The sequence below is a fragment of the Hypomesus nipponensis genome, chromosome 15 (assembly GCF_054491055.1).
Source record: "Hypomesus nipponensis isolate SF chromosome 15, ASM5449105v1, whole genome shotgun sequence".
NCBI lineage: Eukaryota > Metazoa > Chordata > Actinopteri > Osmeriformes > Osmeridae > Hypomesus > Hypomesus nipponensis.
The window spans coordinates 9,827,771-9,846,066 of record NC_140375.1 but is presented as its reverse complement, the minus strand read 5'-3'; the positions used below and the strand labels follow the sequence as shown (position 1 = coordinate 9,846,066).

Below are 18,296 nucleotides of genomic sequence, written 5' to 3'. Positions count from 1 at the left end.
CGGACGGCATGATAACAAACTCACAACATGCCTGCATCCACCGCCCCCCCGCCCCCCCACACTGTCTGTCGCCAGCTCCTCCGTGATATCTAGATCCCAGGTCCGTGATAAAATGCACACCGCAGCACCACAGGGAAGGCCACAACAACAACAACAAAAACACAATCAAAACGGCCACCTTGCCAAGCACGTGTGTGTGTGTGTGTTTTGGCCCGGTCCGGGAAAGAAACGGGAGGGTTGTGTTCTTTGCCGAGTCATAACAAAAGACAACTTTGGAAAAAGGACCTGGGGCGATGGAGGATCAGAGCACAGGTGAGATTAAGCACATTTTCCTACTGTCTCTCAACAGTATCTCTCTGTTCTTTATTTACTGACTTGATTTCGTCTCCCTTGGCCACCAAATGCCAGTGTGTTGTCTGGCACTGGTGTAATCTACACACATGCACGCACACACGCCAAGCCACACTCCCTGAGACACAGACACACACACACACACTGAGAGAGACACAGAGACACCGCGCCCCCCCAAGGCGACACTCAGGGACCAGATGTTCTGTATTGATAATGGTGGCTGGCTGGCTGCACGTCACATTGATTTTGTTTTTGTGAGGCCCGGAAGTGAGACAGGGACCCCCACATGGGTGTGCTGAGTCAACCAGACTGGAGCTGCTGGAGATCTGGACGCTGTGTGTGTGAGCGCGTCTTCTCCGGAGATGTGGAGCTGGCAGACTGTGTTTGTGTCTGTGTATCCGGCATAACCAGAGCTCTATGCAGACGCAGCACCCAGGGGGAGTGACGTCTAAACAGGGTGTTTAGGACACAGCACTCCAAGATAGCATCTCTTAGACCCTGTGGAGACCGGCTCAGTGTCTCACAAGAACTGCACTGGAAAGTCTTAGGTCTGAATGTCTGGTGGACGGTGGTCCTGCCACTGAATGTCTGCGGTCAACTTCGCTTGAGGACTTGATGTTCATTTCACACTGGTTCATTTTGTGGAACTTGTCTATTGTTGGAGTGATACATTTCACAAAAATGTAAAGAGAAATCTGTATATTAATTTAGGAATGTCTTCATAAGTATAGGAAAACGCATACACACAACACACACACACACTATGTCTTACACACAGTATGAGCACAAATGCATACACACACAAACACAGAAGTTACACAGAGAAGTGTTTTTTGATGAGAACTGGTCAAGGACTATGAATCTGTGACACACACACACACACACACACACAAAGGGCGAGCGTGCGTCCTTCTGAAGGCGAAGGAAGACAAAAGTGATGGGTGGATGATAAGAGGAGGCGCCACAGTGGTGGCAGGCCCCAGCGCTGAGCCGTCCCCACAGACTGATAAGCATCACACTCCTCCTCCCTCCCTCCTGTCTCTCTCTCTCTCTCTCTCTCTCTCTCTCTCTCTCTCTCTCGTCCACCAGACAGCAGGGCGAGAGAGGTGTGGGGGGGAAACTTCCTGGTTCAAATGAGGTCAGGATGTACAGTATTGATTGCCTTTGGTCAATCAAGATGTCAAGGGGGGGGTTTGTGCCCAAATAACCTTTAAAACCACAACTACTGGGCTCACACCCACACAAAAACCTTGTCTAAATGCACCAATGCTCCTAAACACTTTTTCCTCAAAAACTAAAGATCACACTAATTGATAACAACAACAATAAACAGACACAGTGCGTTTGCGCTTGCCACACGATTTGAGTGGGGATGATCTGATTTAAAACCATATGCGCACACCTGTGCCGATCTCGACTTGAATGGATTAGTCTAGCCTCGTGACAGGATGAACGGCTTGCGATGAAAACGGAGACACCAAATCACAATCTCTTTATAACCAGATCAATGCCCGGGTCGTTTCAGAGATCACGCTGGTGTTTCCTATCAATGATGAGACAAGCAATATGAGCAGAACTATTTTTAGGGATATAGTGAATAATGGTCTGAGCTGGTCAAGGTTGAGACGGTTGTGTTTGTCAGAGCTGGAGGAGAGCAGGGTACTGGATGGGAACAGAGGCCTGAGGCCTGAGGCCTGGCCTCTGATGCTCCCCACCAGGAGAACCTCTCCCCACGACACGCCTCGCTCCAAGTAGGAACCCTGTCTTGCAGTGTCACCCAGGTATCGCCAAGAGACTGATTTAACGACCCTCGTGGTGCACGGGAACACAGCGGCAGTTGTTCCGTCAGACCTCACTGGCTCTGACGACCACAGGAGGTTGAGGTTGAACCCAAACTGAACCACTGCTCGGAACCCAGATCTGGTCCATCCAGTCAAAGAGCCGACTTCCTTGTCATAAAGTACAGTAGATATACTAGAGTACATGTATCCTACCTGATCCCGTATCGATGGCGTTGGACTGTCCTCGACGCTCAGCAACGATCCTTGAGGCGCCGGGCATGCTCACTGGCTCAGAACGCACTGGCTGGATCCTACACACACACACGCACGCACACACACACACACACACACACACACGCTCTCAATTCTGCATCTCAATCTAATGTTGAAGGATCCGCGCGTGAGGTGGTCCTAATCACCTGGGAATCCCCAAGTCCTCCACCATGTAGGATGTGTCAGCGGGGGCTTACCTAAGGCTGTGCAGGTCCAGGTCGTCCGTGTCAAAGTCCAGCAGGGGCTGCTGGGTGTCAGTGGGGCCGTGGGACTGGAGGACGGAGGAGGAGGAGGAGATGACCGTGGTCTGGCCGGATGGGTGGATGGTCTTGAACTGGAACTGGGGACCCATCCAGAGGCGGCGGTGAGGCCCCGTGTGGGTCACGATCTCCACCTGAACAGGAGAGATGAGGGCGAGGTGGGATTAGCATTAGCATGCTGGCTCTTCTCAGGCGGTCATTGGAGCAGCATGCATTCCGATGTGAGGCATGCAGAGTTCCTTTTTAAAGATATTCTTTGATGTCTTTATCTTTAATGACCATAAAATAATTGGTCGCAGCAAAACTGCCTGTTTCACCGTGGGGCAGTAGCCTGGGAAAGCTAATTCACGTGAGCGCTTCAGTGCACGACTGTAGTGGCTAGCGTCCTCATAAGCTCCCGAGTCAATGTCAGGACACAGCCCCATGCTCTTTATCCCCGGAGGACGTAAGCAGGGGACACGAGAGGGGACACGCCGCCATGTTTGTGTTGACGGTATCAGTGTCAACGACCACCCTGGTTACACTACAGTCCAGGGATCAACCCAGGCTCGCGGGCCAGTCACTTGGTGCCAAGACAACGGATCGGAGGAAGAGGAGGAGAAGAGGAGGAGACGGGGGAAATACAAAGAAATGAAAAGAGGATTTCCTGTGACAAGAGGATTAATGGGTGAGCCAGAGTCAATGTGACATTAGCGCCATATTTCGCAGAAATGGCACCAACGCCATTAGAGTCTGTTTAAGCTCCAAGGGACTTGAGGGGTTGGGGGGGGGGGGGGGGGGGGGGGCAGTAATGTTGAATGACAGTAACAAAATTAATAAATAAATAAATCACCCAACAGTGGAGGGGGGTGGGTGGAGGAAGGCGGAGGGACAGGGCTGGAAAATGATCACGACGAGACTGCGTCCTTCCCACTGGATATCTCCAGTTCCTGCCTCATCTGTCTCACTACCACGACTAATCACTTCCACTCCGCCGCCCCTTCCCTCCTCTTCCTCCTCCCGTTCTCCCTTCCCAAACTCCCTCCTGCACTTAACACGGCTCTCGATGGCTCCCTGTTCACCTTGCCTTACATTATTTCACACACACTCACTGACGTCCCCTCCCCTCTCTCTCCCCTCGTCGCTTCTTCTCTGTGTCTCCTTCTCTTCCCCCCGCCCTTCCTCCCTAGCCTTTTTAGCTGTGAGGCATCAGCATCCAAGTCCAGGGTGACAGCTTATGGTCTCTTAATACAGTTGTGTGTGTGTGTGTGTGTGTGTGTGTGTGTGTGTGTGTGTGTGTCAGTGTTTGTGTGTGTGTGTGTGTGTGTGTGTGTGTGTCTGTGTGTGCGTGTGTCGTCCATCCCAGGACGTCTGGGTGAATTAGACCCAGATATTATTTTTTATTTTATACAGGCTTGTCACATGCTCGTGTGTATGTCTGCATGTACTCTAGCTTGAGGATGCATGTGATTGTGTGCATGTAAACATCCTGGGGTGTGTGTGAGTGTGTGTGTGTGTGTGTGTGTGTGTGTGTGCCCTTCGCCGGTTGACACCATCGGTGTGGCGCCCAGCCCCAGAGATGAACAGATGCCAGCGAGCTCTCTAGCGGCAGGGTCCAGGGGCCAGATGTTTGCCTCTCCTCTGCCCTCCTGTCGCGCTGGGCTCGGGACATACTGCGCTCTCTTCACACTGACAGCACTCATTACCCACGGTGCACGGCTCGCACAGGCGCTAGGGGGACGGGCTTTTCCCCGCGACGCATCGCCCCACAATGACACTGAAACTCGGGGCTATATCAGAGAGAGACAGTGGTCCCGCAAAAAAAAAGGCGCTTTCGGATGAGTCTGTGGCATGAAAGGGATTGGGGTCCAGACGTGGTAAGAGGAGCAGAGTCACATGCCCTCCGCAGACCGACCTGCAGTGACCTGTCTAAAGTGCAGGGCGTCAGGAGGCACAGTTGACAGGGCCAATGACAGATGCAGCGTACGGGGGGCTGGTGGGGGTACAGGGAGACGCGCTGTTAGGCACCAACATCGCCTCCGTAACGGTTCAGGGCCAAAAGGCCGCTTGGAAAACACGTCCTGAAGGTCACAAACATGAATGTGATTACGAGGCTGATCAATCCGGCTCGCCCCACAGCGAATAGCCCCCGATAATCTAATGAAGAGATAGCCCCAGTGACATGATATAATGACATCCACAAGGCTGTGCTGTCTGCTAATTCAATCTAGCCATTATCATCGTATACATATTTAGTATTTATCTAGCAGACTATTGTGCGGGAGACTGGAGGAACGGAGGGGATGACCTGGAACAAGGCGTGTATCTGTAATGGATTAAGAAACCGCTGCTCTATGTTTAGTGTCTGAGTCTGGTGTTTTTCATTCGAATGGCAACAGGATGGGCTGAGAACAGGGGGTCATGTCAATGTGAGGTGGAACTCCAATTAATCAAAGGCAGTCATTTTCTGACAAGTCGAAACAATCAACATTCCTCCAGCTTTCAGACTCTAGTACTGTACAATAACCGAGTGCTAGGGTAAACAGTTTAAGGACAGCATCATTCATAGCACATCTACATCACATGTTTTCTAGGAGACAGATGCACAAACAAGGTATTTCCAGAACACAGCTATTACAGCTGTTCCAACACTGTGGTTATGTTGGTCCTTGTTATATCGGTAGTTAAGGTTGCGGTGATCACTGGAACATACAGTTGATAGTATAAAGTCAAATGTGTTGCAATCAAAAGGGTACTTTCTAAAAGTACTTCCAGGCAAGCTTTACTAGTTTTGGTGAAATGGACAGTATTGCTCCCGGCTAAAGTATCATGGTGAGGACCAACCACAGCATTCTCCTCCTAAGTGGACCACATTTTGACCGATCAATTATGTATGCCAAGAAATTATTAATGGTTAAAAGTGTGACTGTTACTGGCAGACTTCAGACTTGAGAGACATGAAAGTTAACCCATATGAAGATGGAAGCTTCCAACATCTCTTTCTATATCAAATCTTGCCATTCAATCTAGAATTTGTATATTAGATCAATTGAAATGTAATTTCAAGTGGCCACCGTAGTGTTGCTGAAGACAGAGTCAAACAGTGAATAAGCACTTACGTAACACTATATAATACAATACAATATAAATCATGTAAATATAAAAAAATTGGGACCAACAAGGTTTCTTAGGATGAGAGAAAAAAGAGTAAAGTGATAACAAGAAATGTGTTGATCAGATAACGCTGGCTGAAGTCAGTGAAAGGTCCCAAATGAAACAGCGTGGGTGCAACTCTCCAGTTGCCCTGCCCCAGGGTGATGTCCCAGAGAGGGGGAGTGAGGCCAGTGGGGCAGTGCCAGCCTCACCTGAGAGAGCCACTCCTCATCCTCCTGCCCGCTGTGGTCTGACGACAGGCTGTCGTAGGACTCGTGGCGTGTGATTGGCCCAGGGCTTCCGGGGGGAACCACTGCGGACACAAACACAGAGCAGGGACAGTGAATGTACAGGTGGTGTTTGCCTCATTGAGGGTGAGGTCTTTTGGCAGGGTGGAGAAGGTTCAGAAAGAGAATGAGGGGGGGAGAGCAAAGGAGCTTGAATGTGTATCTTTTACTTTTGCACTCGCACGGCCGAGTGAGAGGGGGGAAAGCGAGGCAAAAGCCCATGTGGGCATATGCGTGCCTGGGTGTGTGTGAAAGAGCATGTGTAAGTGTGAGTGAGAGAGAACATGTGTGTGTGCGCCCGTGTGTGTGAGGCCCGTCAGCGGCACAGTCAGAGAGAAACAGAGAGAGAGAGAAAGAGAGAGAGAAAGACAGAGAGCAGCAACGTCCAGACAGATGGAGCACTTGCAGGCTTGAATAAGCAAGCGTGGAGAATGAGGCCTAATGTGCAGAATCAGTCCTTTTCTGCTGCCACCTCGGGGGCTTCTCGCCGTGCCTCTGCGGTGGATTAGTTTAACGCGGGAATGGCTAATAAAGTTGTCAAGTTCTCATCTGGAGCGCACAAGGCACTGCTGTCTGTTCCCCCCCCCCTCTCTCTCTCTCAATCTCTCTCTCTCTCTCTCTCTCTCTCTCTCTCTCTCTCTCTCACTCTATCGCTCTCTCTCTCTCTATCTCTCTCGCTTCCCCTCCTGCTCCATTTCCCCCTGGTGTTTACCTCCGGTGTTTTATCCATCTCTCCTCTTGATATCTTTAATGCTCTTTCTCTAGAGTGCAAACCAGGTGTTCAGACACTCTAAGAAGGCATGGTGTCAGTTGGGCAGGACACAAACACGTCTGACACTCCGCAACTGGAATTCACTTCCCACCTTCCTCCTCTTTTGGATATCCTAATCACAGTGTGCACACCTGCTCTAGTGTGTGAGAGTGTGTATGTGTGTGCGTATCTGTGTTCTATCGCGGACACAGTAAGAGAAGGTGGGGGCGGGGGATAGGTTCCTAGGCAGCCCCTTTGATACCCTCATGTTGCTCTCTAATGGGGAGAAGAACAAAGCAGGCTTGTGTTACTTATTAAACAAAATCACAACTCCACCCCCCGCCCCCCCCCTCCTTCCTCCTCCTCCTGTACTCCCTCTCTTCTCCACTCTTGCTCTCTGACCCTTGGGGCCAATAGCTGTTCCCTAATTAATTATTGATGCTTTCGAGCAGTTGCTGGCTCGCTGGATCGAGTTTCCGTAGGGCTGGGGAAGAGGATGGGAGGAGGAGGGCGGTGGGGGCGTGGGGTTGGGTGATAGTTCATTGGCCTGGGAGTGAGAGCTGGACTGGCCGAGGAGGAGGGGGGGAGGCAGTGGTCATCCCCAAGGGTCAAGCAGAGACAGGCCAGTGTGGGTAGTGTATGTGCGTGGTGGGGAGGAAGTTACAGTGTGTGTGTGTGTGTGTGTTTGTTTGTCTGTGTGTGTGTACACCTTTATATGTGTCCGGATGGACAGCCACTGTCTAGCCTGCTTTTACAGCGGTCATTACTGACTCTCTAAAAGGACATAAGTCAACTTCATGTGATCACAGGGGTCAGGGAATCTTAGAGGGGCTCATATATGAGTAAGCTAACGTTTCACTTTCTTTGAAAACAGAGCAAATATATAGCTCCAACATGAGTGAAAAACAGCACACTCAAATTATGAACATATTTTCTGTCTAGTGGCGACGCAAAAATAAACACTCCCTAATCAACCTGAGATGACTTAATTGCATAAGTGATGGTTGACGGCAAAGATTACCATCTACAATAAATCAGGCGTAATTCTCCTACTAGCCCCTTCTCATATACAACAACCCTCCTTGTTGACACGGGACACAAATCTGATTGGTGTTTGTCTTTTGAGTCCCACCCTGATCTGCTAACATGGCTTAAATCAACATTCAGGAAACAGTCGGTGGCACTGTCTGCATCAATGAGCATCTGTTCATGAGCTCCAATAGGAAGTGCTTGTTTTGTTTCTTTTTCCCTGTCAGTGGACCAGGACACCATGCAGGGCTCCGGGCCAGGGAGAGAACAGACTGCACTCCAGGTGCAGCAAGTGGAACAAGAACAAAGCATGGCCGGCCGGCCAGGTATTGATTGGGACTGACCTCACCCCCTGGTCAGGAGGATGATCTCCTGGGAGAGATAAGGGTTAACGATCTGAACGAGACCGGGAGGGGGGTGGGGGGGGCTGGGGGGGCTGGGGGGGGGTGGGGGGGGGCTGCCTTATTGTCTGGCCTGTCCCTTCCGTTCCACCTCCATCTCCCCCGCTCTCTTTTCATCTTCCTTGAGTGGCAGCAGACAGGTGTGCGGCGTACATCGCCATGGTAACTTGATTGACGGCTTCCCTCGTTCAGACAATGCTCCTCTTCTTCATCCTCGGCGCTCTCCTTAGGAGCAGACCTAGCCATGGCGCCAAGGTTTCTCTTCACCAAACACCCATTGGTCCGAGCCTCCTGGCCTCGGCCCCTCTCAGGCAATTAGAGCTATTGACGAGCCAATGGCGCGCCGTCAAGGGGCAGAAACCTCAAGAGACAGGCCAGTCAGCCTTCACAATTAGTACATTCTGAAGGGTAAGGGGAGAGACGAGGGCCAAAATGCACCTCTGTCACCGCCACGGCAGCTCAATGGAGCCAGCCAGAGAGCCGGGCGGTAAATTATTCACTGCTTGTTTACCTCGGCAAAATGTTGCGGCAGAGGAAGGAGGTGTCTGAATACATATTGCGGACGGCTTCGCAAACATTGCCACCAGGCTTTCAGAAGAAAATATGAAATGTGGAAAAACAAGCCGCATGTTTTAAGAATGAAATATGGAGCAAATTAGGTTAATAAAAAAACAACCTCACATTCCTCAAAAAGTTTACATGTGTTATTCTAAGGAACAAACTGCTGTTTGAAATTGAAGTCCAACACCTCCGGCTTTATGAAATGGCGCCATTCATTCTATTTTCGACTCCTGCGCAATTTCAGGAAGAAAAAAAGGAGTTCTTTCTCTTCACTGGCTGATCACCCCATGGTTAATAAGGATTCCCTGAGCACTCAAAGCTGGACTGAAACAGTGTTTATGAAGCCAGCTTCTCTCTTATCTCCTCTACATCTGTGTGTGTTTGTCCTTGTCCTTATGCTTCCTGTGTGTGTGTGTGTGTGTGTGTGTGTGTGTGTGTGTGTGTGTGTGTGTGTGTGTGTGTGTGTGTGTGTGTGTGTGTGTGTGTGAGTGTGTGTGTGTGTGTGTGTGTGTGTGTGTGTGTGTGTGTGTGTGTGTGTGAGTGTGTGTGTGGACCTCTGCATTTGTGTGTGTGCATGTCTACTCCAGTGTGTGCCTGTCCCTGTGTCTCTTCTTTGTGTGTATGTGTGTGTGGACCTCTTATCATCCTCAGCAGTGCTGGAGCAGTGGTGTGTTTTCCCCCGGTCTGAGCGGTGCCAGGGCCCAGGGCAGATGGACAGGTGGAGATAGTGACCATGAAGTGGCGCCACGGCTGCTTTTATCACCCGCCCTGAAGGCTCCGGCTGGCCTGACCCCACGCTCCCCGCATGCTGCATATTTAATCAGCCGGGTCATCAAATATAGAGCCGCGAGACTGGCCGCCCGTCAATCACCTCTCAACTCAGCCTCCCCTGCATATCCTTGGAGAAAGTTGTGCCACGGCGGAAGACGTAGGCAAAGGCCGAGAGAAGGGGCCTGGAAGGGTAGACGATGTGAACAGGATAATGATTGGTGTTGCGAGGCGCACCGATCCTCTCTGTGCGTCTCGTCCTCGCTCTGCTTTGGCGTTATCTGGAGGCACTTTCACCTTCTCCATTTCCCTCCTTGTCTTTCGGTTTTCCCTTTCTCCTTTTCCCATCCGTCACACTCTCCCTCCCTCGTTGTTGACGCCGGGGTCATATCAGCTATGTAAACGAGACCCTGATAACGTGGTGTGTTTTGTGGGTGCGGAGGGAGGGGGGGGGGGGGGGGGGGGGTGAGGGGGAGGAGGAACGAGGGGGAAGGGTCCGTCTTCTCATCCTCCATAGCGCCCTGCTCTTTATGCTTCATCGGAGCCCAAGAACATAGGTCCGTGTTGTGGCGTAAATCGTCCCTCGGGTGGAATAATTTCCCTGCCTGGATCGCCTCTCCCTCCTCTTCCTCCTCGGCTCAGCCCGCCCTGGAAACTGGATGACCTGTCCCCTGTTGTGAAACAGGATGTTGGAAATCGCCCGCTCGGGTGCAGAGATGGAAGGTGGCATGACTCGGCGAGCTGTGGTGTGCAGGAAGGAGCAGTGGGCCCGCGGGGGTGATGGCACGAGGACAAGTAGCGAGATGCGTGTTTACAGAGCCGGACAATTATGCGCATATCCTTGTGACCTCAAAATGGATTGGAGGGGTTGGTACCACTCGGGTGAGATAATAGGGACAATATTTCACTTATTGTTAATTGGATATAAATGTTAACGCAATGAATCTCTCATTACGCTCCCTCCTCTGCCCCTATCGCTGATACGAGTCACACAAAATCAAGTGCCCGTGCCCGTCACACCAACGTGCCTTCATCGCTCTGACACTAGAAAGGCTATTAGAACTCATTGGAGGGAAATCTCCTACCCGTTAGGCCGCGAGGGGTCGGGGAAGGGAGCGGATGTGAGTGGAAACACAACCAGGGGTCACCCCGGAGCCCGTCAGGAGCTCATTATTCTCTTAATGTTTGTGATTATCCAGCTAGCGCAACAACGCCGACTTATTTCAGGGGATGGGTGGCATGTGTGGCCATCCGTGTGCACTCTGTGTCATCGTCCGCCCCCCCCCCCCCCTCCCTCAGGAGTGGCCTTTTCGGATGTCAACCTGAAGTGCTTTCTGCTCTTTGTACTCTGTTATCTAATTAGAGCTTCCGCTAATTGGCGAGGCCTGAATGGCCGAGGCGGCGTCGCGTCGTGCTAAAGTGTCCAGGAGGGGGCACAGACATGGAGGCAGAGGGGCTCGGCGGGGGGAGGGGGGGGGGGGGCGTGCTGAACGGAAGAGCCGATAGTTGCGTCTGATAGGGGGGGGGGGGTCTGAGGGCCTCACTTCAAATGCACCGAGATGGCTTATCTTTCTCGGGGGACCTTAAAAGGGAGAAGGAAGTAGTGGCCGCTGACTGAAAGCATCCCTGCTCAGCATGTGGCACCAATAAGAGGGTGAAGACAATCTCCCACTGAGAGTAAACACCATAAATCAAACAGGGCATGCTCGAGCGCCCCTGGGCTGTAATGGTACACACACGTAAAGAGTACATGTATACACGCGCACGCTCGGAACACGCGCACAGCACAGGACCCGGCACGCACACACACACACGGGCAGGCACATACATCCATATCTATGGCGTCTCTCTCTCTTTCTTACGCACGCACACACACACATGCGCGAGTGTTGGTGAGCACTTACGTCCAGCCAGGAGGTACTGATAGTACTGCACCAGGTCTGAGGCCTGCACCAAGGGGTGGTTGGTATTGAACGGTGGCTGGAGCTCGTTCCACTGCGGCGTCCTGCCCCAAACAAACGCACAAGTCAATTTGTGGAGAAGCGAACATCAGACGCTCCAGATGTATGGAACATGTCCCCCTGCTGGGCTCAAATGGACCCCCCCCCTCCTCCTCCCCCCCCCCTCCCCCTACAGATAGGCCACAGCAGTTCATGTATGTAATGTGTCTCTGCAGTGCATACTGAGCACCATGTGTGCTGTCCTACAGTACATCACGTTTGATCACAGGGAAATATGTTGTGGCATCGCTTCATTGGATCTTTTCCTTTGGCTTCCGTGGAAATGTCCGGTATCCTAAATAATTACCATTGCATTGCTGCAAACTATTTAAGACATTATGTCAATGTCAGGGGAATATGCCGCACATAATAGTACTGCAGACAAACTCACCCTCATGCAATGTACAATGAGTAGTCGTATATGCTTTCTATAGATTTATTAACATTGAAGTAAATGTCAAATTGAACTTCCAGGAACTAGCGTATTGAAAAGTAAATACAGCGAGTTGGCTAGCACGTTGTAGACCTTTAGGGCGAACAGGAGGTGTGTGTGCAGTGAGCTCTGTACCTTGCTAACGTCCAGCAGGCGCGTGGACAGGTGTTGAGCTCCAGAGGTGTGTCGTCACTGATCTTCTGCGCCGTGCTGATTGGCCGGGGCTCCAGGACATGCTCCACCAGGTTGCCGTAACAACTAAGGATGTAGAGGGAGTCGACCACTGACTGCCTGGATTGGTCTGTTGACGGGGGTCAAAGGGTCAACGTTCACAGGTTTCAAGGTTAGTCCAATTCTTAAAAACAACACTTGATGTTGCAAAGGAAAACACGACCTCTGTTCTTTTCAGAGAAACATGGGGGATAATTCAGCAAGGAACAACAGAACTGCGGAAGGAATCCAGTGTGGCTCTTTATAAAGGCAGTAAAACATTAACAGAGGTCGTGTCCCCACCATTGAGCATGTCGTTATGACTTAACCCTGGTGTTTTGACTGGTTGAGAGCTTGGCTATCTTGTAATGACCTTTATGTTGCGTCTACTCAGGGGGCCTGAGACGGAGTAAACACACTGTTGCAACCCCAAACACACACACACCTTTCTCCCTTTTCATGTTGGGGTTGGTGATGAACCAGGAGCGAGAGGAGGCGAATATAGCGGCTACGCAGAACTCCCCTCCGCTGGACTTGCTAGGAGAGATCTGAGGTGGAGGCTTGGCTTTGCTTTAAAGAGAAACAGAAAAGAGGGGAAGAGAGTGGCTGAGTATAAAAGCCTAGAGAAGACAGACCAGAGGGCGGCTTGGTGAATAAGAACAAGCTGTGGCTGACAGTTGGCTGAGTTGAGGATGTATTTCACAAGACTGATGTCAATTATTTGGACCCAACTTTTTTTCAAAATGAACACCACGACATCTGTTTACAAAAAACGAGCAAACGTTCACACAATTACATCTCATGCAAATTAGCAACAGAAGCGGGGGAAAAAATAATATATATATATTTTAAAACAAATACAACTTGACAACCTCCAAAAATATCTCAAATCTCCCTATTTCTGGTTTAGACCCATGATTTATGTGTAATATTTAGCTGATAACCAAAACCAGACAGCTACAAACTTTAATCCTCTGAAAACGTCTCAGATTTAATTCGGAGCAATACACTTTATAACCTTCATCATCCTTTACCATGTAGGAATCTGAAAGAGATGATTTGGACTGTGTGCATATGGGTAAGTGATCATCATCCGTGATCACAGTCACACAGGCCTGGAGTGCAGTTGAAGAGGATGTCGATGTGGCATTGTAAAGCCTGTCTAGCATATGCCCCGAGTTGATTACATCCTTCCTTTTCTCATACACACAAAACCACAACGGGGTGGGATTTGATGTACTGTGCTGTATTAAGTGAGTGTGTATTATTTTCACGAGTGTCTGTGTGCATACATGTAATAAGTATGAAAAGACAAACCAAGAACACGAAACACGCCAAATTAAACCAATCCAAATGTCAGTGAATGAGGATGACATCATGATTATCACTTGCTCCAACATGTGCCTTTACTGCTAGCCCTGCAGCTGCTTTACCCAAGCCTCACTTTCAGTTAGCAGTTTGAGAGAATTTATTGGTAGTTATTGGATTATTCAGCATGTCAGGACCGTTTGAATGAAAGTGAACGCAGAAATGGCGCTCTGCTGTGATAGCAGGCTCCCATATGGAACTGATCAGAAAACAGTAGCTAAAATCTGGTATTATTGTCCAGCATCGTAACCGACCTGGACAGTAAAACGCAGGCCCAAGCGCTCAGCCAGCACAGAGGGTCTGAGTGAGGTAGTTCCACACGGTCCCAAAGGGCTGGTTAACCTTGACCCAGGGAAACCTCCCAAATATATAGGGCTGCACGCACTCACGCAAGCCCTTGTGCGCGTGTGCATGCATTTAGACAAAGAAAAGGCCTCTCATTCATAAGCAGACAAATGGAGAAAGAAACAGACATCGATGATGCGAGGATATGAAAAAACGAATCATACAAAAAGAAAGAGGATATTATATTTAGAGTATAGTCATTATGTCGGTGTTCTCTACAGCTTCTCTCTCGTGCCAAGGGGCTCTGTGGACTGTCCAGTAGTTGAACTGTGCCTAGCAGCCCCTGCCTGACACACTAATAGGTGTTGAATGACCTGGTGCCGGCATGAACTCTCACTCCTTCGCTTCCCTTCAAACTGTCAGCAGCTCGTAAATTACTCCCAGGACGCAGGAAGATGTTGATATCTTTGTTTAGCTGACACTATGCGAACAAGGGATGAGGTAGGGGAAAAGAAAGGCCCCAGACAAGGTCTGGGACGTGTATTTATTAGTGTTGGACGTGGGGTAGGGGTGAAGGGAAGGGGGGACTGAATGACCAAATATCTACAGTAAGCTGTGCCCGTGGAAGGAGATGGAGTGAGAGATAGGCAATGGTCAGGATATTGCCTTGGCCAACGCCAGGGCGCTTCTTTCTCCCACTCCTTCCCTCCTCCCCTTCTTCCTCGGGTCTGTTTGTCTGTCAGCGTCTCCAGGAGATACACTTCTAGACAAACACAGAGGATATCCAGAGGTCAGGCAGCGCGGAGGACCACTGCCGTTCTCACTCCTTTTCTTTCCTTTCAATCGTTCCCTTCTCTCCAGCTCCTTCCTGCATGTATCTCTCGTGTCCCAAATATAACATCCATTCTTCAGGGTATTACTGATGTGGTGAAGATAGAAAAGTAAAAAAAATATATACATAAAAAAGAAAAAGAAAAAAAAAAAGATCTAGTTTAAAGGTGGTGAATGGTGGGGGATTGGGGGACTGTGGTAACTGGGAGCCACAAGTCATCATGTAACCCCACTTCACTGCCCTTGAGAGTCTGTGGCTGTTTTGGGTGGGTGGAGGACTGAGCGAGGAGATGGAACCATATTCTCATTTGGGCCGAGGGGGAGTGCCACAAAGTCTGGGGTATTCTTTGGTGAGGTGTTTGATCCCTCTAAGTCTCCCGGTGTTCTCTCTCCGTTGCTAGAAAACATGTGAAATCCTCAAAGCTGTGTGGTCAAGCCGGTTTCAATAACCCAGGAAACACAAATCCTGTTCCAGAGTGAGCTGACGTCGGTTCTTCGTGGGGTAAAATCTCCGGCTGACAAATTTGCCACACGGCAATGTGTGCGGTGGAACGGAAGATATTTTATCCCTCTGCTACCCTGTGTTGTCTTTGGACAGAGTCTGGGCTCGAATAATAAATCTAGGAATAACAATGTTTAAAAAGGACATGTTTTCATATAACAGTAGTGAAGGTCCAATGACAAATTAGAATGTAAACGTCTCTTCTGGCAATTTGGCCAATGGGGAAAGGCATATATGAAGCCATGCAATAGGTCTGACCTTGTTACTAATGCTGTATATAGTACACACAAGTTCAAACTAACACCATTACACACACACACACACACACACACACACACCCTTGTGTGCACACCACACACACCATAGTGTGTGACAAGATCCTTTAATGGACTTCCCTCACTGTGGTCTCTGGGCTGATCAGCTTGGCCTGGAAATAGCTGAAGGGGCCTGGGTTACTGCTGTCTGCCAATAGGAGTCAGATCCCAGCTCGGATCTCTCCTTCTTCTGAGCAGAATGACCACAGAAGTTTATTCATCTGCGTTTTAAATCATTCTTTTCCTCTCAGTCTCACTTGAAGTGGACTGGAAGTGTTGAGGCTTTCTGCCCCTGCGACGGAGGCAAGACTGCAGCAGACGAGGCCCTAATTCTGGACACCATATGGAGAAGAGGAGCTTCCAGTGAGTGGGGGGAGAAAATAAATTGGCAACGGACAGTAACTTACAAAAAATGTAACCCAATATCAATAAATTATGAAACATAAATATACCGAATAGGATGAGAGAGGGGAGATGGATGTCACTAAACAGAAGCCAAATCTCTTTTTTTCCCCCTTGTCTCTTCTCCCACTGGATTTCCCTTTTGTACTATTGCCTCTTACAAGGGGTAGAGAGGTTTCTGTGTAACTTTAATTCACTGAAAAGACTACGCGCATGTCATTTCCACTTTTAATTTAACAAATGAGGACTCTTGACTGAGCTAATAGCTTTTCCTCAAGGGCATAATTCAATCTGCGACGTCCACCATCAAAGTCCCTTTGCATTACAGCGCAGGGGCCAAACATGAGGCGCCATCGGGGGGAGGGGGATCTGGTGAGGTGGGTGGGGTCGGGGGGTTGAGTCCAGCAGTGGCGGCGTCCATTTATTTTCAGGGCTCTTGCAGTAAACAAATACGATCAGGCTCACTTTAGTCAGTGAGTCTAGCAGCAAAGAGAAGTGGGATCCCAGCGTACTCTGAGCAGGGAAGGGGGATGGAGGGTGGGGGCGAGGGGGTAAGGGGACGAGGCGCGGACCAAGCCGGGCCATATGGTTAATATATATCAGGGAGGCGGCAGGAGCCTGCATCAAGACGGCTGATCAGAGAGAGAGAGAGAGAGAGCAAAAGAGAGAGAGAGAGAGAGAGAGAGAGAGCAAAAGAGAGAGAGAGAGAGAGAGAGAGAGAGAGAGAGAGAGAGAGAGAGAGAGAGAGCAAAAGAGAGAGAGAGAGAGAGAGAGAGGACTTTGGGCAGCCATGTGGAGGACACATCCTTCAACGTCACATTTATTATTTTACAGCAGCCCTTCCAAAACAGGGGCGGCCTTGGGGCTGGAAGCTAACAGACGGCACTAATGACGGCCATTTGGGACTTGACTTCTTTGGTAAACAATGTAGATGCAGCATCAAACAGAAATTGGGAACTTTTACCTCTTAATTTTTCATGTTCCACCTCATCACGCTACCACTAAGAAAAAGATTTGATTAGCTAATGATCCTAGGTTCGGACACACCCAGTGTAGCCTTAGATGGAGGTTCCATGTGGCGCGGCAGGGGCTATATTTAACAGCTAGCTTGGTGTGAGCTCATGTAATTGGACGACAGTGGTCTGGCCACACTGTTCCGTCCCGCTCTGTTCTAAAAGGATGCAGGAACAGGAACATTAGGGTTCACAGAGAACAGTTATTCAAGTAGACATGCTCCTGTACATGTCAGGATGTGAGGGGAAATAAAGAGCTTTTGTTTCTCTTGTGCTTGCCTCAAATGTATCCATTCCGCTGCATTTCAAAACACATTTATTAGTATAAAGAAGGGGGGGGAGGGAAAAAAAAGAATGACAAAAATTGACAAATTAACTGTCATGGCTTTCGTTCCGGGGGCATATACCATTACAAAGATGATGCAGCTTTAACTAGCTAGACTTCAAGCAGCAAGGCACTTATTGTGGGGGCCATGATTTCCAATGCTAATGATGTACCTTTGAAAAGCATACTCTCTGAAATCACTAAGGGCCTAAAGACTGCTAGGAAGAAAGGGTGGGGGGGGAGCGAAAAAAAAAGCTTCAATTAAAAAGTATGAGTGACTGCCCACAACAAAAGAGGAAACCCAAGACTCGGGGAAGGCACCACATGCTATTCATTTTCTAAAGTGAATCGAGTCGACAGGGAGGAACTCAAGAGGAGCGAGTCGGGGAGGGAAAAAGTTCACTGAGCTGAGCCACTCAATCATCTGTCCATAAGTGACTCTGTCATAAAGGGGCTTCTTTTAAAAGCTTGTAAGCATCTGATTTCACGAGATGGCGTTGACAAGAGACTCTGCTTCAGCCCCCGTGAGCACTGGGAGAGGGCCGCAGTTGAGCATCGCACCGCTTCCAGAAAACAGCGTGTCCAAGGAGGTCCGCTCCAGACACGGTCAACTGACTCACTTTTTGTGACACTCATAAACCCATAAACCCCTATTCTGGGATGTATTGCTGTGCAACGTATGTTGAGCAATGCTAGCCGTGGAACTGGGTAAAACGGTATTACAATATTCTAACATATTGTTGCTGTTAGGATATATTACTGTTCAATGTTTTGTTTTTAAACACCCAGTTCCTGTATCTAATGGCCTTTTCAGTTGAACAAAGCTTGAACCCACGAAGAATATTTCACCTATAAATCAACAGTCGTGTTTTCATGTTGACAACAATGATCTCCTCCAGTATATCCACACTGAAACATGAATGTGCTCATCAAGTTTTCCCAGAAAAAGGCAAATAACTCATTATAACATTAACCACTAACTAATGTCATTGGGTAATAAAGAGTAAAGCATCCAGCTT

General features: G+C 49.4%; 1 protein-coding gene across 4 annotated transcripts in view; it reads right to left on the bottom strand.

The window, feature by feature from the left end:
• bcas3 (BCAS3 microtubule associated cell migration factor) overlaps positions 1 to 18,296 on the bottom strand; it is a 196,270-nt gene that overhangs the window by 111,210 nt on the left and 66,764 nt on the right. For all 4 annotated transcript variants that reach the window (XM_084673587.1, XM_084673586.1, XM_084673585.1 and 1 more), the window contains exons 17-22: positions 12,683 to 12,807; positions 12,163 to 12,328; positions 11,499 to 11,599; positions 6,010 to 6,110; positions 2,603 to 2,799; positions 2,346 to 2,443 (exon numbers count right to left, since the gene is read on the bottom strand). In XM_084673587.1, coding sequence (XP_084529713.1) covers positions 2,346 to 2,443; positions 2,603 to 2,799; positions 6,010 to 6,110; positions 11,499 to 11,599; positions 12,163 to 12,328; positions 12,683 to 12,807 — 788 coding nt within the window. The remainder of the gene's footprint in view (positions 1 to 2,345; positions 2,444 to 2,602; positions 2,800 to 6,009; positions 6,111 to 11,498; positions 11,600 to 12,162; positions 12,329 to 12,682; positions 12,808 to 18,296) is intronic.